This window comes from Gavia stellata, chromosome 5 (assembly GCF_030936135.1).
Source record: "Gavia stellata isolate bGavSte3 chromosome 5, bGavSte3.hap2, whole genome shotgun sequence".
NCBI classification, from domain to species: Eukaryota; Metazoa; Chordata; class Aves; order Gaviiformes; family Gaviidae; genus Gavia; species Gavia stellata.
The window spans coordinates 29,357,273-29,376,081 of record NC_082598.1 but is presented as its reverse complement, the minus strand read 5'-3'; the positions used below and the strand labels follow the sequence as shown (position 1 = coordinate 29,376,081).

General features: G+C 39.1%; 1 protein-coding gene across 3 annotated transcripts in view; it reads left to right on the top strand.

Annotated features, from left to right (window-relative positions):
- Positions 1 to 18,809, top strand: part of CORIN (corin, serine peptidase) — a 165,716-nt gene that overhangs the window by 44,749 nt on the left and 102,158 nt on the right. For all 3 annotated transcript variants that reach the window (XM_059818118.1, XM_059818119.1, XM_059818117.1), the window contains exon 4: positions 8,870 to 9,080. In XM_059818118.1, coding sequence (XP_059674101.1) covers positions 8,870 to 9,080 — 211 coding nt within the window. The remainder of the gene's footprint in view (positions 1 to 8,869; positions 9,081 to 18,809) is intronic.

Below are 18,809 nucleotides of genomic sequence, written 5' to 3'. Positions count from 1 at the left end.
CTTCGTCTCCCAATTTCACTGAACTTTTTCCACATAACTCTGAGTCCAGTGTCTCTATTTAAGGTGTGCTTGGTTGGCATGGGGTTTATCTTCCCTGTCACGGGCACTTTCATGCAGTGAGAAGCACATAAAAATTATGCAAATCTGACGTGGCTAAGTAGGTTCTGGGCTAGCGAAAGAAAGATTTAAAGAGACAGTACAGCAATGAATGAGTCAACTAAATCTCCTTTGTAGAATTGTTTTAGTGTTTTCAATTATTCTTTCATGTTACTTGAATTTGAAAAGAAAGAGTATTTTTATTAGACTATGGTGGGTTGCCCTTGGCGGGCTGCCAGATATTCACCCAGCTGCTCTCTCACTCCTTCCCCTCAACAGGATGGGGCAGGGGGAGAAAACAAGATGAAAAACCTCTTGGGTTGAGTGAAAGACAGGGAGATCGCTTACCAAATGCCGTCAAGTGCAGATGAGACTTGATGTGGGGAAAATTAATTGAATATATTGATAATTAAAAATAGAGTTGGATAGTGAGAAACACATACAAGAACTTCAACACCTTCCCCCCACCCTGCCCTTCTTCCCAGGCTCAACTTCACTCCTTCATTCCCATCTCCTCTACCTCCTCCCTGCTGTGAGTGGCACAGGGGGATGGGGAATGGGGTTGTGGTCAGTCCATAATAGTTCCTCTCTGCTGCTTCTTCCTCCTCACACTTCCCCCTGCTTCAGCGTTGGGTCCCTGCACGGGGTGCAGTCCTTCCAGAACAGCTCCCGTGTGGGTCCTCTCTGTGGGCTGCAGTCCCTCAGGATAAGCCTGCTCCAGCATGGGTTCTCTACAGGCTGGACTTCCTTCAGGACATACCCACCTGCTCTGGTGTGGAGTCCTCCACAAGCTGCAGAGTGGATACCTGCTCCACCAGGGTCTTTTCCACAGGCTGTAGGGGAATCTCTGCTCCAGCGCCTGAAGCACCTCTTCCCCTCCTTCTTCTCTCACCTCGGTGTTCACAGGATTATTTCTCACACTTCTTTTTTCGTCACTCTCACTCCCCTGTGCAGCATTTTGCCCTTTTTAAAATGTGCTTTCCTTGAGGTGCTGCCATCATGGCTGAGCAGCTCAGCTGTGCCCTGCGGTGGGTCTGTTTGCACCAGTTAGAACTGTGTCTGGCACAGGGCAGCCCCGGCTGCTCCTCACAGAGTCCACCCTGCAGACCCCCCATTGCCACCTACACCTGATACTGAGAAAGCTGGGAGAAACAGGCAAGTTTTGTTGGGCATAATCCTCTCACTAAATCATGTAAGAGGAAGCAAAACCCAGGGAAATAAAGTGAGAGAAATTATATCTAAATTTTATTTTAATTATGAGAAATAAATTATATCCATGGGAGACAAAACAGTAGTTAATACAGTGAAAGCTTTTGGCAGAAGGGTGGTGGGATATGTTTTAGCCATTGGTGGAACCATCAAGACCAGAAGACACTCATAAACCATTATAATCTATCAGCTGAATTTTCCTTTGATGGCAATGCTGATAATTCTTTATTCTATCTGTATCAGGTGTTGTAACTAAATATAACTTTTCCTTCAGATCTTACTTTTCTTGTAGTGTTAAAGCTTGAGTATGACACCACTACTACTTTGATTTTATTAATCTTTCATCATATAATTAGTTTCTTAAATTTCTTAAGATCTGTTATCCTGCATTTACCAGTACTTTTCCAAGGGGTTAAAAGAGCACCCAACTAGTGCTCTTCCTAGTTGTAGAAATGTTGGCGTTTTTCCTCCTTCCTTTTTATTTTCTTCAATAGTGTAATATGACTGTGTGCTGTTCTGTAAGGATTGGTTCGTGTTTTCTATTATGGTATAATGTGTCCTGGAAGAGAACGAATATACAGTTTTTTCTAGGAGTGTTGAAAAAATGCAAGGAAGGGCCTGAGAATGTGTTTAGAAGGGAAGAGTCACTCAGCATATGCACTCGGCAGCCAAGCTGTCCCTAGTGTATCAGGAAATGGAGGCTACTGCAAGTTGTGGAAATTGTGTTTTCAAGCTGGCATTCATGTGAAAAAATTGCAGAGACTATGCTTTTGTTGTGAAATAGTTGATTTTAACTCCTGATACTTGAACTAAGGAGAAAACAGTTTGTAGATTTCCCTGCTGGGTGGATTCCAAAGGACAGATCCTAGTTCCTGGCATCTGTTGAAGTGTGTCAGAAGAAAATCACTTATTGGGGTGCTTTTCCTGACTTATGGAGAAAACATCTGAGATGCAGTATCAGATATTCAGTCCCAAGTGGACGGTACGTGAGAAATTCATAGCTGGAGGGAGGCCAAGAAAATCTGTCCATCTTCTGTTTTAATTGAAATGAAAAATGTACCAAGATGTCATAGTAAGTTAAAAGAGGTATTAAAATTTTTCAAGACAGTAATGAGGTTTGGAAAGAAGTTTTGCTGAAAAGACCAGATGCTAGGTGGAATGCCGTGCTGCTTTGATCTGGTGCAAAAGTCCATGACAATCCGGATATTCAATAGCAACAGGACAGAGGAGGTAAAAAAGGCATTCTATAGCTTCATATGTCTCACATATGAGATTGTGAAATCAAGCAGAGTCACAAGATCCTTTTAAGGTCAGGAGAATATGGCAATTTGGGATTGGAAAAAAATTGATTTGCTGAAGGTCATTCCCATATCAAGAAGTCTGCAAATTGCTGCTGTAGGTAAGTTAGACAAGTTTCTAAGTTAGAATGGATAGTGTGGTTTGGTTTTGCTCTTTTTAATGGGATTTCTAGAAATTTTCAAGACATTTTAGGATTAAAGATGAGATGTCATTCCATGTTAGTAGAGCTTTTGCTATGAAAGAGCCAGGTGAATGTTGCCATTTTTCCTTGGGTTTACTGAGGCTTTACCAGTGAGTATTTGGACTGCAACTGTGCAACTCAGTACTGAGAGCAAAATAAGCTAAGTTCTGTAATGAAGTGGGTGGTGATAGCTGCTGCAAATTGAATACTGTTTCATTTTCCATAAGCTTCTTAAAGATGTTCTGTAAAAGTTGCTCTGATTAAAAAGATTATTTTCTAATTGAAGTATCAGCAAAGTTGACCTCGGATATGAAAATCAGGCTGCATACTTTCCTTTTCAGGCCCTCTCATATACCATGTTACACATTGCATACCTGAGACAGAGGCTTGTTTTGCAGGTCGGCTACGACAATCCTAGTGAAAATATACCCTAGCTAGGATCTAGGACAGTTCACATTAGCTTTAACTGAAGGCATAATTTAACTGCATTATGTTTAAAATGGCTGACGCCAGGAGGAAAGAGCCCAGATCTGGTTTTATAGTGCAAGTTAGAAAATGGATGCATTCAGAATGCAGTTGCAGCAAATTTATTAATCCATTTTTAGAGTAAAGATGTTCTTTGATTTCTCATCAGACAGGATTTGACTCTTGTGGTGCAATTCAAATATTCCTAACCCTTTCAAAGTGCTTTATGGTGCTGGGCAGTGATGACACATTCTGCAAAAGCACTGCTTCAGCTCCTGTGAGCAGGCTCTGATCTTACCCACTCGTTCCTGCCACTGCATTGTCCCTTCTTTTATACTAGAAAAAATGTTTTTGCTGCCAAAAAGCTATTCAACCCAATGATCTGAGCTAAGTGAAGTAGTTATTTTTTTTCCTCTTTCTCTTCTCCATCCTGTGCCCACCAAAAAATTAAAAAGTGCGACAGGAGAGGAGAGGAAAAGCTGTTTTTTTCAGGCAGGCTAACATCCAGAGCTAGTTCATTGCATGGCCTCAAAAACATTCAGAAGCGACAACTACTATTGGGTGAGGAATTGTGACCTTATCATTACAGGGGTGGTTGAGCGTTTTAAAACTAAAATGATTAATCAAGCTTAAGCTCCAGTTCCAGTTGCGTTTCTTTGGGGCTGCATAAATATTGTCTTTTGGGAGACAATGTAGGTGGTTATTTTCAGTCAGCTCAGTCCTCTAGTCCAGTTCACTTCATGCAGATGCAGTGCATAGGTAATGCAATCTGGGAACAATCTGGAGAGAGGGAAAGGGAAAATGTGTTGTTTAAATTAGTTTCAGCAGCACTGAATAAGAAACTGTAGACTTGCATTGCAATTGTTGGGAGTAGAAGGAAGCCCTTTTTTACCAGTTCAGTCCACCTGGCAATAGCTGGTGATAAACAGAAAACTCTATAATTAGGAACCATGCTGTTCTGATCAACAGCTTTTTCACATGTTGTTATTCCCATTCACTGCTCTTTTCCCCCCGCCCCCAGGTATTGCCAAGTTTATGTGCCTTGTATTCCCCATAATTAAAGAATCTTTACTGGAGAAAAGAAGTAAATAGGTTGAGGCTTTTCTATGTGTATTTGGCATTTATCTTCTTCTCTGGTCTGTTTCCTGCTTGGTTTGTAACATGTTTAGTACTAGTATGTTGTACCATCAGTCGGATTAGCATTCTGGCATTGCAGGGCCACATGGTTTATAAAATGTACTTAGTCTGTACATATGGAGCAGAATTTAGCAATTTGGTAGAATATTTATGCATTTTGAGGTTTACTGCCTTCTTTTCTTATATCTGTGGCTATTTGTCAGCGTAATTATTCACACTTTCTGTTTATTTGAAAAAAAAGAGTACTGTTATTCTTACTAAAATATATTTTTACCTTATCTCTTTAGTCTTTTTATTTAAATACCTAGTCCTCATTAAATAAGCAGTCCCTTTTGCTTGTATTTTAAATAGCTTTTCTCCTACTTCTAATGTCCTTTAAAATAAATTATTCCTTGCTCTGTAGAATGCTGTGTCTATATCACTGCCTACGTACGGACCAATTTGGCACTGAGCAGACTTGCCTGTCTGAAAGCTATGGTCCATCTATTGCCAGCTATTGGGCTTGATGCAAGAATTAATGGGGGGACTTGTTTTGTGCAAATGATCAGAATAGAGAACCGTTGAGTTTTCTTCTGGTCTCAGTTTAGGTGAAACAACCTTGCTCTGGAATAACGTGTTACTCAAAGTGTGACCAACTTTCCTTCAGAAAAGTTGTGTGGAACTTGAGAGGTCCTCTGCAAAGCAATGAGGATATGTCTGCATGCTGCTGGGTTAGAGGTCTGTGGGCTAGCTTGGAGGGGGCTGGTGCATCTGTGCTCTGCAGCTCCAAGTGGCGTGAGCGAGCCAGTGGGGTGCTTTTCCTGAGCTTGTTAGTCCTGTGCAGAACTAAACATGTACAAAAACAAGGTAGCTTTCCTTAATTTACCGGAGAAGGTTTTTGAGACGGTAGCACTTGTTATTACTGAGTGAGAATCTGGGATGTATGTAACACTGTGATACAACAATTGCTATTACCCTGAAATTACTCCTTTTGACTCAGAGGTGTGGAGGGTATGGGACACTCACCTGTTGCACTGTAATTTACGTACTGGGTGAATGGTGGAAGAAAAAATAGAAGAGGTAGATTGAGAACCCGTGTTAAAAAGACTAGGTTCTAACCCAGGCACCTGCCTGCGAGAAGAGTGTTCCAGGATATGGATGTGCTTGGAATTAATACTGAACTGATGTCCTTTCACTGCAATGTAAGATTCACAGAACTGAAGATGGATCACGATTCTGTTGCAAGGACAGGTCCTGGGTTTAGTCCCTCCTTCCATCTCTCTTTGTTTTAAAAATTCTTGTATAATTGCTTTAAAATTCCATCTTCTTGGCCATGAATGTTGAATTCAGTGCTGTGTTATCCAGCTTCTGAATACTCCTAAAAGATTAGATAGCTCTAAGGAACTGTAGCCCTTCTCTGTCAGGACTGTGTGAATTTTAAAAGGTCTAAAGCAGCCCATGCACATGATCTCAGCCAAAATGTCACTGCAGCTTGGCACATGCCATGGCAGGGACTATTTTGCAATTGTGCCTCAGGAAATACATGATGATTTGGTGAATAATTTTCTTGAAATTCCACTTGTGTAAGACTTATGTGCCCCCCCCCCCCCCCCCCAATTTAGGATAATTTGATTTATTTAAATAACTTCAGAGTGAAATTTTTGTGGGTGGGGGAGTGTCGTGGTTTAACCCCAGCTGGCAACTAAGCACCACACAGCCGCTCGCTTGCTCCCTCCCGGTGGGAAGGGGGAGAGAATTGGAAGGGTAAAAATGAGAAAACTTGTGGGTTGAGATAAAGACAGCACACACAAGCAAAGCAAAACAAGGAATTCATTCACTACTTCCCATGGGCAGGCAGGTGTTCAGCCATCTCCAGGAAAGCAGGGCTCCATCATGCATAACAGTGACTTGGGAAGATGAATGCCATCACTCTGAGCGTCCCCCCTTCCTTCTTCTTCCCTCAGCTTTATATGCTGAGCATGACGTCATATAGTATGGAATATCCCTTTGGTCATTTGGGGTCAGCTGTCCCGGCTGTGTCCCCTCCCAACTTCTTGTGCACCCCCAGCCTACTCGCTGGGGGTGGTGTGAGAAGCAGAAAAGACCTTGACTCTGTGTAAGCACTGCTCAGCAGTAACTAAAACATCCCTGTGTATCAACACTGTTTTCAGCCCAAATGCAAAACATGGCCCCATACCTGCTACTATGAAGAAAATTAACTATCCCAGCGAAAATCAGCACAGGGAGACCCAGAATTTTGAGTGTGTATATTACCCTCTTATCACAACAGTTACTGAAAATGTAGTCCCAGCATCAGCAATGTAGGCAAGAGGTAACTGTGGGGAGGTTAGCAGTTTAAAGAATTTCTGCTGTAAAAACATCAATATTTTTAATCTTTAAATCAGAACTTTTGTGTTTTCTTGTTAAGCTTTCCCAAGCAATAAAAATGTTATAAAAAAAATCTCTGCAGTACAAATAAATGGCAATGAGTTTGTTCAAGTACAAAATATAAAGCAAAAAATGGAGGGAGATGTTACATTTTTATAGCAGGTCAAGATACTGTGCAAAAGTCACAAAGTGAGTAGTCATTAAAGAGATGGCATCTTTTAAAAGAAAACTTTGTGATTCTGAAGTGAATTTCCTTCCCTTCCCTCCACCTTTTTTCCCTTTCCCCCTTTCCCCTGGAAAGCTATTTTAGTATCACAGGATTTTGGTCTCACAGCCTAACAGGTAGATTTGATGATCATCCTGGTGGTATTTCTCAAAAATACCTGTACAACTTCAGAGCAGAAGTTGCACTGAAAATCATTGGTACTAACTCATAGTCAGTTTTGAAAACTGCACTCTGCAGTTTTGAAAGATCTCTTAATTTGGAGGCTCACTACTTTTTGCTGATCTCCCTGCATTTACTTTTAATTCTGAATGGAGAATCTGTCCCTGAATGATACGGAAAAATGTGATTCCTGGATGAACAGATCCATTAGTCACTGTACTGTGGGGGTGATAAGAGATTGTAGCAGAAAATGGGAGTACACTGAGGCTAAGATTTCTTGTTGGTGGTACTGGGAGTGGGGGGGAATCTTAACATGGGGACTTGTGGACATAGTTTTAGCTTGATTAGAATGAGGGGAGAGACTTGCTGTTATTTCAGTGGGGCAAGATTCAACTCCTTTAGTTTTTGTTGAGATTTCTGGAGAGGGAGAAGACAGATATCAGAATTTGCCACTAGTGCATTTAGATAGCGAAGACTGGGTCTAGACTGAAAAGTGAGGAAGAGACAGACTTGCTGAACACTTAAAGCTGCATCGTGTGTGCTTTAGATCCCCAGCATTTATCAAGTCGGGAGGGCAGGTGTAAATGACCCATACCATTCTTGGAAGAAGCCAGTCCCAAAATGTCTGATGATGGAAAGGATCTACGCCATTTGGTGCTACCTATGTCCAGTTTGCTCAGATAATGAGAGCAGGAGTGCTAAGGCTTGAATGTGTTCAAGAGTTCTCCCCATTCAGAAGGCTAGAGTTGGGATGGTCATTTAGCATGAGTTTGGTTTGTTTACAGCATGATTAGTGGCAGAGTCTGGTCTTGAGAATGGGCTGAGGTATCTGCCTATTGTACAATGTGGATACGCTCTGAGTGTGAAAAAAATGCTGCCGGACCCTGACTAGATGGCCTAGAAAGGCCTTCATCAAAGTAGGGAGCTGTCATAAATATTAGACTTTAATGGTTTGTTCCTGATGAAAATTCTGAATTTGATGTATGGCTTGTGAAACTCACTCTTAAGAACTTCATGTAGTAAGTTAACTTGCTGATCATGCATAGCTGAGAAGAGCCTACTGCACATGACAGGACATTAGCTGAGAAAGGTTGCTCTGGTGGGTCAAGAGTGGGACAACAGTTTAGGACGGGGTAGGTGTTCAGCCTGTAATATCAGATAATTCTATGTTGGTACGATAGAGAAGAAAGGCTGTGGAGGTAAAACCATCACCTTGGGAAAAATAGGTAAGCAAGTTGATGATTTTGGCAGGAAAGCCGGCTGCAAAGTAGATGGTAGCACAAAGAGAAACCTCATGGAAACACCAAAACCAGAGCAGCTTCAGAACCCGATTAGCCTTAATTTTTTTGTATGACTTCCATTCTTACTTTCAGCCAAAGTTGGCAGTATCTAAGCTATTCTTATGGTGTCTTCATCCAACCTGTGTCAGAAAGAAATTTGTTTTGTGTTATTTCTAGTCCAGTTTTGTAGAGAGTCAGAGGATTGTGAAAATATCTAAGAGTTTATTTGGTTTTCCAAACTTAAGCTTCCAAGCTTATCCAGATTTCCTTTTTTTCTTAGGTACTTATTTTTTGACAGTATTATGATAGCATTATGGAATGTCATCTTATCTGTGAGGTACAGGCATTGCTTATGTATTATATGTACTGACTAGTCAATTCAATATATGCTTTGAACCAACTATTAAATGGTGATACTTCTGTTCTAAACATATTGTTTTGATTTCACAGGTGCCTGCATAAATATCACCAACAGCCAGTGCCAAATGCTGCCATATAACTACACCACTATAACTTCAGTTCTTTCCATTGTCAAAAGTATTGAAATGGAAAAGTTCCTGAAGTTCTTCAGTTATCTCAGTCGTCTCAGCTGCTATCAACACATCATGCTGTTTGGCTGTAGTCTTGCTCTTCCTGAATGCATCAGTGACGGTGATGACAGGTATTTGGGAATGAAAATTAGTCAGTGACTAGAGCCAATTGTGGTAAAATACTCTCTGTCTAATCAGACAAGGGAAGATCTAAACTAAGCCTATGACCTTCTCATTGCAAAACTCCTGTCTGTCAAAGCTATTCACAACATTTCTGCCATGATAAACCAACTGCAATAGAGTTCTCTTAGAAAAAGTATTGCCACTGTATGGAATAAAACTGTGATATTAGGCAGTCAGGCTTATTTTCTTAAAAAAGGCTGTCCAAAATTCTAGTACCTCATTTCTCCAATCTGGATGTACTGACATGGAATGCTTTGTAACAACATAAACACACTGGATATTTAAAGTATGGGCATAAAGTGTGGTGGCTGTTAGTTAAATTAAACTTAAATTTTTTTAGTCTTTTCCTTCAGAAAAGTTAGTATTTTAAATATATTTTATGGTTTTAGATTAGCAGGATGTATTCAGAGTGACATAAACTGTTTTGGAAACTTAAGAAGCATGTCTTGTTTTCTGCATTTACATAATTACACAGCATTAGTATCATGTGCGTGCACTTTTTTCATTGAGTTTGATATGAAAAAGGATCAGTGAGTTTAACAGTGCTAAAATCAAAATAGGGCACAAAAAGGAAAAAAGGATTTTTTTAAAAAATATGTACACAATCTTGGATGTTTCTGGAGAGGGAAAGAGAGACGGTAGATTTATTTCTCCTTATTTCCATTTCTCCTTATTTCCAATTTCTCCACTGCGAAATTCAGTGGAAAAGAATATGGTAATTGAATAAGTGATTCAATTAACATAACAAGAACCAAGAAGCTGAAAGCTGTGCAGTTTAGAAGGGATAGGATGCTTATGAAAAGTTCTGTGAGATGAGGTAAGCTGGTCTAGAATATAGTTGCCGATGAAAGGTACAGTCCCACTCCAGGCAATATATGCCTGCCATTTCCATTACACCAGAGTGATTCCTGGATTGGCCAATTAAGCTCACTAAACTGACAGAAAATTAACCTAGAGAAAAAGCGTACAGATGATTATATGGATAGGATTAGGGTGGAGGTAAGGCAGCATAGGTAACGGTGGAATGAGACTGACCGTTGGATTGGCTGAGCTGTTTAATCCAAATACACCTGCGTACGTATCTTTGTTAGACTACCAAAACCTGTTTTCAATTAACCCTATTTAGTTCAGTGCATGATTAATTATAGCCCCCCTGCTCCAATTCAGTATTACAATTGTTCCAGTTAAAGAATCTGGTAACATACAGCCTTCAGCTACCTGCTGTCTCTAGAAATCATAGAACAAAATAAGAAAAGTGGGTTCAGTTAAAAAATTGGTGCATTTAAACGTTCAACAACAGAAGAGGTCATTTCTCTGTTGCTTCACTTATTATGCCTTGTTTGGAATTTGACTTTCACAAACCTTTTGAGAGTGAGTGGTGCATGTCAAAAGTGCAAAGCTCATAAATCAATCAAATAAATAGAGTCGTGAAAGGATGAGATTTTTACCTTTCCTTTTCCATTTCTTTCCTGAAGACATCTTTCTTGCAGGGCTTACATTATGACAGCTGTCTTGCTAATTTAAAAATAGAAGTTAAACTAAAGTTTGGAAATTGCAGGTTTTTGCTCTGGGTGGCAACCAAAATACTTGGAGATTCAAGAGTCAAGGTTTTTCTTTCTTAGTGTTTTTTTCACAGCAGCAACCTTCTCTCATTTTTAATGTCAAAGCTGGAACTGCATTTCTATGTCCTGGTTTATGTTCTGGAGGTCACAATGTTTCCCTCTATTCTTATTTTAAAATCTTTTTTGTAGAAACTGTTCTGGCCACTGCAGGCTGATCAGGAAGAAAGTCCAATGTGAGACACTAAATGATGCAGGATTACATTAGAATCTGACTTCACTTTAAGTATTCATGTCTCCAGAGTGTGTCATGGGTGACACTGAAAATGTAGGCTGAGTGGCAACCACAGGAAGAACCATAAGGGTAGATTACAAAGTGCTGGTTTGTTAAATCTAGTTTGCTAAACCTGAGTTGTCCTTGTTTAACTTCTGCTTTCTTTTTTAAAGAGAATACTTTTTTCTGTAGGCAACTGAGTGATTTTTGTGATTACTGTTTTTCTTGTAGCACCCAATTATTGCAGGCAAACAGATCTATTTCAAAGCCAAGAATAATGATTTTAAGAAGCATCATATCTGCATAAAGTAGTTATTTAGCACCTTCCCTTCCCCTCTCACCCCAGTGTGGCCCGCCTCCCCCCCCCCCCCCCCCCCCCCCCCCCCCCCAATAACTCTCAGTGAGACCTGGAGAAAGCTCTTTGTTGGTATGAAAAGCTCTTGGTATAATAGGGGGAAGTCACTTTGTATGTGTTGAGTGCAGATATGAAAATGGAAGAGACAGGCCTGTTTTAGGTCTGTTGAATAGGGGAATCTGGGAAGTAGAAACATACTGAAGGAGAAACAGAAGAGCCGCTGTGGAAAGACTGATGGTAATGAATGGGAATATGTCCATATGCTATAGCCCTTTTTTGGCATTACGGTTGTTTTTAACATAGTGTGTCACAAAACATACACTAGTACGGAGAACAATTGGTACTGACATTGTCACTAGTTCCTCCAGTCAATTACAGCTGTTTCATTCTAATTGCCAGTGCATCTCTGATCATAATTTTTCATCTATTGATACTTCTTTGTTTTATAGAGCAATTGTTTCAAATTTATGTAAAGCATAATTCGACATGCTGCTTACAGACTAGAGAAGAAAGGAAACTCATGTGATGCTCAGATGTCTATTCTTAGGTAGTGTTGAGAGTCTGTGTTGGCAGCTGCTGCCGTGGGAGCAATAATTATAACAATGCATTACAAGAAGCAACAAGAATGAAAGTTAGAAACACTAATGTTTGGCATCCAGTGTGCTGTCATTATATAGCCTTGTAACTTATGTCTGTTTCACATTTATCTTTCATGTGTTTATAAACATTGTATTCATTAACACTTGAAGGAGATTAAGTTTCTAGGCAGAGAGCATCTTCAGTGTTTGTGTAACACAGTGTAGTTAGGTACTGGGATTTCTGAATACTACCACAATACTGTCGCTCTTTAAAATTACTCTTCGGCATCTTACAACAATGAAAATCATGTGAGGCAGTAAAAATACATTAATTTAAAAAGCTGTATTTGATTCCAGCAGCTGGATGTACAATCAGCTAGTCCTGCTCTTTTAAGAAAAGATATAACTGTACCTTTACAATACTACTTTCCAGTAAAGGTAAAGTTTGAAAGTACAACTAAAACCTGTGTGAGAATGGAACATGGAAAGTTGAAGCGCAGTAAGACTTTGTGCTTGCTTATTACTTGTTCATAATTTGGATAGTAAGAGGCTGTTTATTTAAAGACATTATGAAACTTCTTCCTCCTTGGCGAATGGATGACATCTTTCCAATACGACTTCAAAATCAGACTTAAAAAACCTGTCTTAACACAGTGCAGCAACACTGCTAAGGGAACATGACTCAATCCTGGAAAGTAACGCCAATGATGCAAGAACATCTTAAACTAGTCGATATGCTTAACTAATGAATTCTAAAACATTCAAGGTAGTAACTTTGTCCTTTTGGGTAGTATTAGTCTGCAACCTATTACCACCAGATGCAACAGTGGTACTTTATTTGTTATAAGAAAGATCTGTCCTCAGAGCTGCTGGTCATGATTAATGGTTTAAGCTAGTGAATTCTACTTTACCACTAGGAAACACTAAGAGTGGGCCAAAGGTCAGTTACTGCAATGTAGTGGATGTTTATTTATAGCAACTCACTTGCGTTGGATTCTGCATGTGCTGCATACTTCAGCAATTGCATTCAAGAAGATAAAAAAAAATCTGAAAAAAGTTAGCATGCAGTGTTTTCAGATTTTTGAAAGGAAAAAAGTGTGTATTTTAAAGCCAAAATTAATGTAAAATGTAAAGATTCAGAATCAATAGAGAAGTTCATAGTGGGTCAGCCTGTAACTGCATAATGCAAACAGACTGATTGAATGATGCTTTATAGTATTTCTTGCACTCTGTGAATACTCATGTTTCATCAAAAGACTTGGTAAAATAGGCAAGCTATATAAGATCCTGAAGGCCTGTGTACATGGCTTATTTCAGACTTCTTATGCTGGGAATAAATATGAAGGTTATGGTTCTCATAATACCTCTTTGCTGTCATGCTGTCTTCTAAAGCAGAAACTAATAGCTTGAGTACTTCCACTAATCCTATGGGTAGAAGTGTATTCCAGGAAGCTGAGTAAATGCCTTCCATTGATAGATCCCCAGAGTCTCAAATCTTTGGGGGTCAAACTTAATTTAAGCTCTTCCTAGAAAATAGTATGAGGGCAATGCAAATTAAAAAGTATAATATGCTCTCAAGGTAAAATTCTAATGCACCTGGCATTTCTGTATCTGTTTACTCACTATGCTTTTTTTTTAATGTCAGACATATTTGAAAATAGAGTTGTGAAGTGGTTTGTCTTCAGTTAGGGCTCAAAGAGTCCATCTGAGATCATGGCTTTTTATGCAGGATGTTGTACACACATGCACTGAGGGGCAGCCTCCTGCCTCTGAAAGTTTATAGCCCAGCTGGACAAAACAAGGAAAGGATAGGAAGAGAAAGTAATACTGTGACATTAATAGCTAGGGAAGCTAAGATTGAGCAAGAAATTTGCAGTAGAGCAGAGAACTGAACCTGTAACACTTACATCCTGTGTCTTCAGGTACAACATTATTTTTCCTCTTGATTGAAGCCTGAAAATTCATTTCACTCCTTATTTATTCACTTTAGTTGTGATCTAATACCTACTGAATGTAAGAGGAAAAAACTCTCTGCCGTAACTTAACTTTTTGTTTTTTTGATTTTTTTTTTTTCTTTCAGGTTCATTCTAAAGGAGAAAATAATATAATGAATGGAAAATGCTTTCTTTGATTTTCAGACTCTTTCTTACAAAGGAGTTTGTTATGTTAATGTCTATATTTAACGAATATTTTTTTTGTGCTGTAATATCTGTGCTACACACAACAGTAGCCAGATAAAGACTTGCAGAAAGGCAAAGAGGTCAGAATAAGGCTACATGGTATGTTAGGGGTGGGGGAAATTAACTAGTGAAAATTAGGTTAATAGGAAAAAGGTTCTAAGAAGCTGTGAATAGTTTGTATGCAGTGAAATATCCTTTGAAGAGCTGCTATGTTATGACTCATAGTGGCAAATTCAATTTTGTGTTTTTTTCTTGTTCAGTGTCTTTATACATTTTCTGTAATTTATAAAAAGAAGAAAAGAAAATGTCTCATTTTCATTATGGACATGAACTAGGATGAAATACTAGGTCCAAAAACCAAATCCAGAAATATGTGCAGTGTCTTTTATTATAAGCTGACAACAGTTTAAAACAAATTTGGGGTGAGGTACAAGGAAGTAGAGGAAGAAAATTTCTTTCAAGTCCTCTTAGAATATGGAAAAGAATCAAACTTCATAGAGTAAGGGATCTCTGTCTATCATGTTTTGTATAACCAAGCCATGGTGAGATCAGTGATGTGGCTATGTCCTTTTTCCTGCTTTTGTGAACTGCGCTGTAAGCTTATCCGTGTTCTTTGTTTCTCCTGAAAAAAAAAAATTAATTTTTATTTGATTTTCTTTTACTCAGTGCACATTTAGACTTTTAAAAATAACAAGACATTATATAAAAACTATTTTTTGGAGTTAATTCAGGCTTTTGAAGTGTTTAGGAGAAAAAGTTGACTAAGTCACATAGATCTTGTTTACATAGCTAATGAGAATTTTTACTTTAAGACTTTGAACAGGAAGCAATCAGCATACATTTAAGTCAATATCTATTATGCAAAGTCCATAATGGGTTTAATTGTGTATGAATGATGGATGAGTATGTATGAGTTTGGATAGGCAATCCTCCACTGGCATGTTTCAGTCTTGTTTTAATCTACTTGATTTTGGAAACAAAAGCAGGTAGGTATGCCAAGACAAAATAGCAGCTGCGAAGAACTCTGGGTAAGCAGTCTGATAGGTAGTCTGTGACATGGCTGCTACGCTATCTTTTTATAATGCACCTGTGTGGGGATGTCAAATTATAGTTGCACAGACAAGTTTGCCATTCTGCAGCTTTTAAGAAATGTTTAAATTTTGCACGCTTGTGAAGTTACAGTTTCAGAGTAATTTTTGAAGTAACTGTATTGAGAAACCCTCCTGGAGGGACATTTAGAATCCCCTTTCATAATCCTGTCTGCGATGGTTTCATTAGAATTGGTGCTACCTGATTTAAAAAGTTAAGCTACAGCATTGGTGACGATCACTTACTAGTCCTCTGAGGAGGAAGGTGGGACAATTTTCTTTCAGCTCCCACTGCCTTGTCTTTTCACGTTCTTCTCATGACTCCATCCAGTGTATTTTTTGCCATGGCCCAAGCACGTGGGGTGGAGGCTGCTTTCAGGTGCTTATGAAGTGGCTACCAGTTGTTTCCTGAGTTTGCAGTCTGACTTTTCACACCCTGTGGGAGTTGGTTCATCCTTTTAATATGCTTTCTTTCTGATGGTGCCTCTTTAGACCAAGCAAGTTAACATGACTCACAGAGGCTATTCCAGCTGGAGTTTTGGCAATGGTTGCCTGTCAAGGAGATGCGTCTATTCTATTCATCAGCCTTGAAACAGAAGATTATAAACTTTTTAATCATGAATAAAGCAGAGGTGATGTTCAGTGGATGAAGTGCTTTATATCTACAATGTTTGAAATCACATGTGTTTTATTTTAAATGTTGCCATGTCTTGGCTTTAAGCCCTTGGGAATCCAACAGACTGATTATGTACAAGAAAATACACTGTTGTAAAATCTGTCTTTGAATACACAACCGAGTCATAATCCAGCCTTCAGTTTTTAAATCTAGTTGTGGTTCATGTAAGCACAATTGTGACTTGAACCACACAACCTTGGAGATCCAGCTAATGAAAAATGTGTATAGTCAAATCCTGTCAAAAGTGAACACAGAAATTAGAGAGGAAGAGCATGTGATAAAGTTGTGAATGCTTGCCCACACAAATAGCATGCTCTATCTGTCACTGTTATTCATTTTTGTGTCTCATTGTTGATTTAAAGCATTCTACAAAGGGAACTGGTGTAATTGTTACTGTTTAGCAGAAAAACTGAGGAACACGCAGGGTGTCTGTTACTTGAGAAAGCCCAGACCGGCAGAACAAATGAATACTTTTTTCATTCATTGTGCCCTTTGTACCAGTCAATATGCCTTCCAAGTAGCATTTCTGAAGATATATCTTTCTTCTCAATGCAGCCTGTATTACTCATGAATAATTTCATACTTCATGAGTATGTTATTAGTATTGTGTAGCTGTTACGTGTAAGGCAGAAAAAAATGTGCTAATGAGAAGACTATACTTGGCATTGTCCCTCAGAACTCAGACCTTGAAGTCAACATATCATACTCATCACCTTAGGAGCCATTACTAGTTGGTCCCAAGCTGAGGCAGTATAAAGGTGACGAATACAAAGTTTGTTTTTGCAAGGAGTGCTAGGGAAGGTATAAGTAGTGATGTGGCATTGACCAAAATGCCTATATTTAAAGTTGACTAATATGTTTTCTTAGAGGACCCTTTCTCCAGATGTGTATAATTTTTCTGGGGAAAAAAAAGCACCATTTAAAATTTTTTTATGCCTAATACCTGTCCTGGGCAAAAACAGAAAGAAAAAATAGGTTGCTTGTGAAAAAGCATTCCTGTAATCACCAAGAGTTCCTAGTATCTCCAAGTATTTGAGCAATGGAATTTGAAATTTGGCAGGGACGTTGCTATAGTAAGTGGTAAGCTCTTTATCATGGCTGTTGGAAGCTAGGAAGATAAGGGAAGTAGAAGAGAAAATGTGTTTAGGGGAACTTCTGTTCATAAAGTTTATGTACCTATGAATTGGCTTACAGGTCTCTGAAAAATCATAGTCGCTGAAAGCTTCTCTATCAATGTCATGGCTCAGCTAGTGTGGGTGGGCTGTGATGTGGGTTGGGAAGACTGTCCATGTCACTGACCCTCCCAAGAGCTAGGGCTGGCACTGGAGCTAGGTACAGGCCCTTTCATAAAAGGGTTTGAAATTAAGTCTCTGATGCCAAACTCTTTTACATTCTGTGCCAGTAGATGGCAGATGCAGTGTAGGGGAAGGACAAGCCAGGGACAAAATATAGGGAAAGCAGGACAGAGAAATTAGATGCTTGAGAAAATGTTTTTCCTCCATTCAGAGAACTGTCCTTTCCCTGCCCACAAATAGAGACTGTTTACCATTACTGGTACGTATAATTTTTAAAGAAGTCAATGTACAGAAGGAAGGGATTGCTTAAGAAATAAATTAAAAAATTAAAAGCTAGAAAAGTAATATAGAGATATAGACAATGGCATCCTACATTGGCCAGAATGTCTGTGGTCCAGTGGGTGTGAAGCCAGCGTTTGCCATAGCAGGCAGCATCAAACTTGCACGTAGTGTTTCACCCTCTCCTCTGATCTAATGTGCTGACCATGAAAACCTCTCCAAATCACAAAATAATCTTCTTTCAAAGTGTGTGTGTTGGTGGGAATTATGGATAGACCAGAGTTAAAAGGTTATCAAGCAAAGAAACATTTTTGAGAACAATTTGGGCATGGGAATGTCCCTTTGGAAACATATTTCACAATGCTGCTCAGAGGAGTTAAGAGAAGGGAAGGAGACGGAAAAGAAAATCGTGAGGACTGGTTATTTTATGAATGCATATTTTACTGATTGATTGCCTCCAGCCCTGTTGTCGTAATGATTTGTTGTGTGTATTATTTATTATAAGCTGTGGTTTCTGGTTTCTAAGTTGGTATGTTAACTAGGGATCGCAGGTCATCCTCCTACACATGCAATATATTATTAATTATAAATAAATACTGATCATTTAAGTAACTAAAATAATTGTTTACAACAAATCATAAAATGAACATAGCTTTTTATTAATGTTTGTTTGGCAATTTGCTAGAAAAACACACTTTGTTTTTACAAAAGGAGATTTATTTCATTTAATAAATTGCAGTCATTGTAGGACAGGAGCTTTCAGTAAAACCTTGCATTTTCGCAAATGTTGCAGGAGTATTAACACTGATAGTTTCCTGTCAGACTTGTGCACCTGGACTCAAAACCAGAAATGTATAGATGAGGGAACATTTTATCTTACTATAGCAAAACTCCTTCAGTAGATACGAGTACGTTGTCTTGTGCAGAAGTTAATGAACAAAAGGGGTTTGGATTGAACAGTGGTTAAAGGATTCTCCAAGAATTCATATGCTTTTCAGCTCATGTTTAGCCTCTTGTAATGCCCAGCTTATTAACAAATAACTTTTAAACCATCGACAGTTAAAAACTAATGAGAGTTCAGTTAGTGAGACATACTTACCTTGCGTAAGTTTGTCTCTCCTGTGAGAAGTTATTGTCGCCCTGCTGGAAACCGTGATAGTAAGCATCAGGCTGACCGCTCACAGGCTGAGCAGGACAGGCAAATTACAATCACAGGATCACACAGGTGGGAAGGGACCTCTGGAGCTCTTCTAGTCCAGCCCCTTGCTCAGATCAGGGCCAGCTTTAAAGATGGATGAGATTGCTCAGGGCCATTTCCAGTTGAGTTCTGAGTATCTCTAAGGATGGTTGTTCCACAGCCTCTCTGGAGAACACGTTCCAGACCACTGTTTCA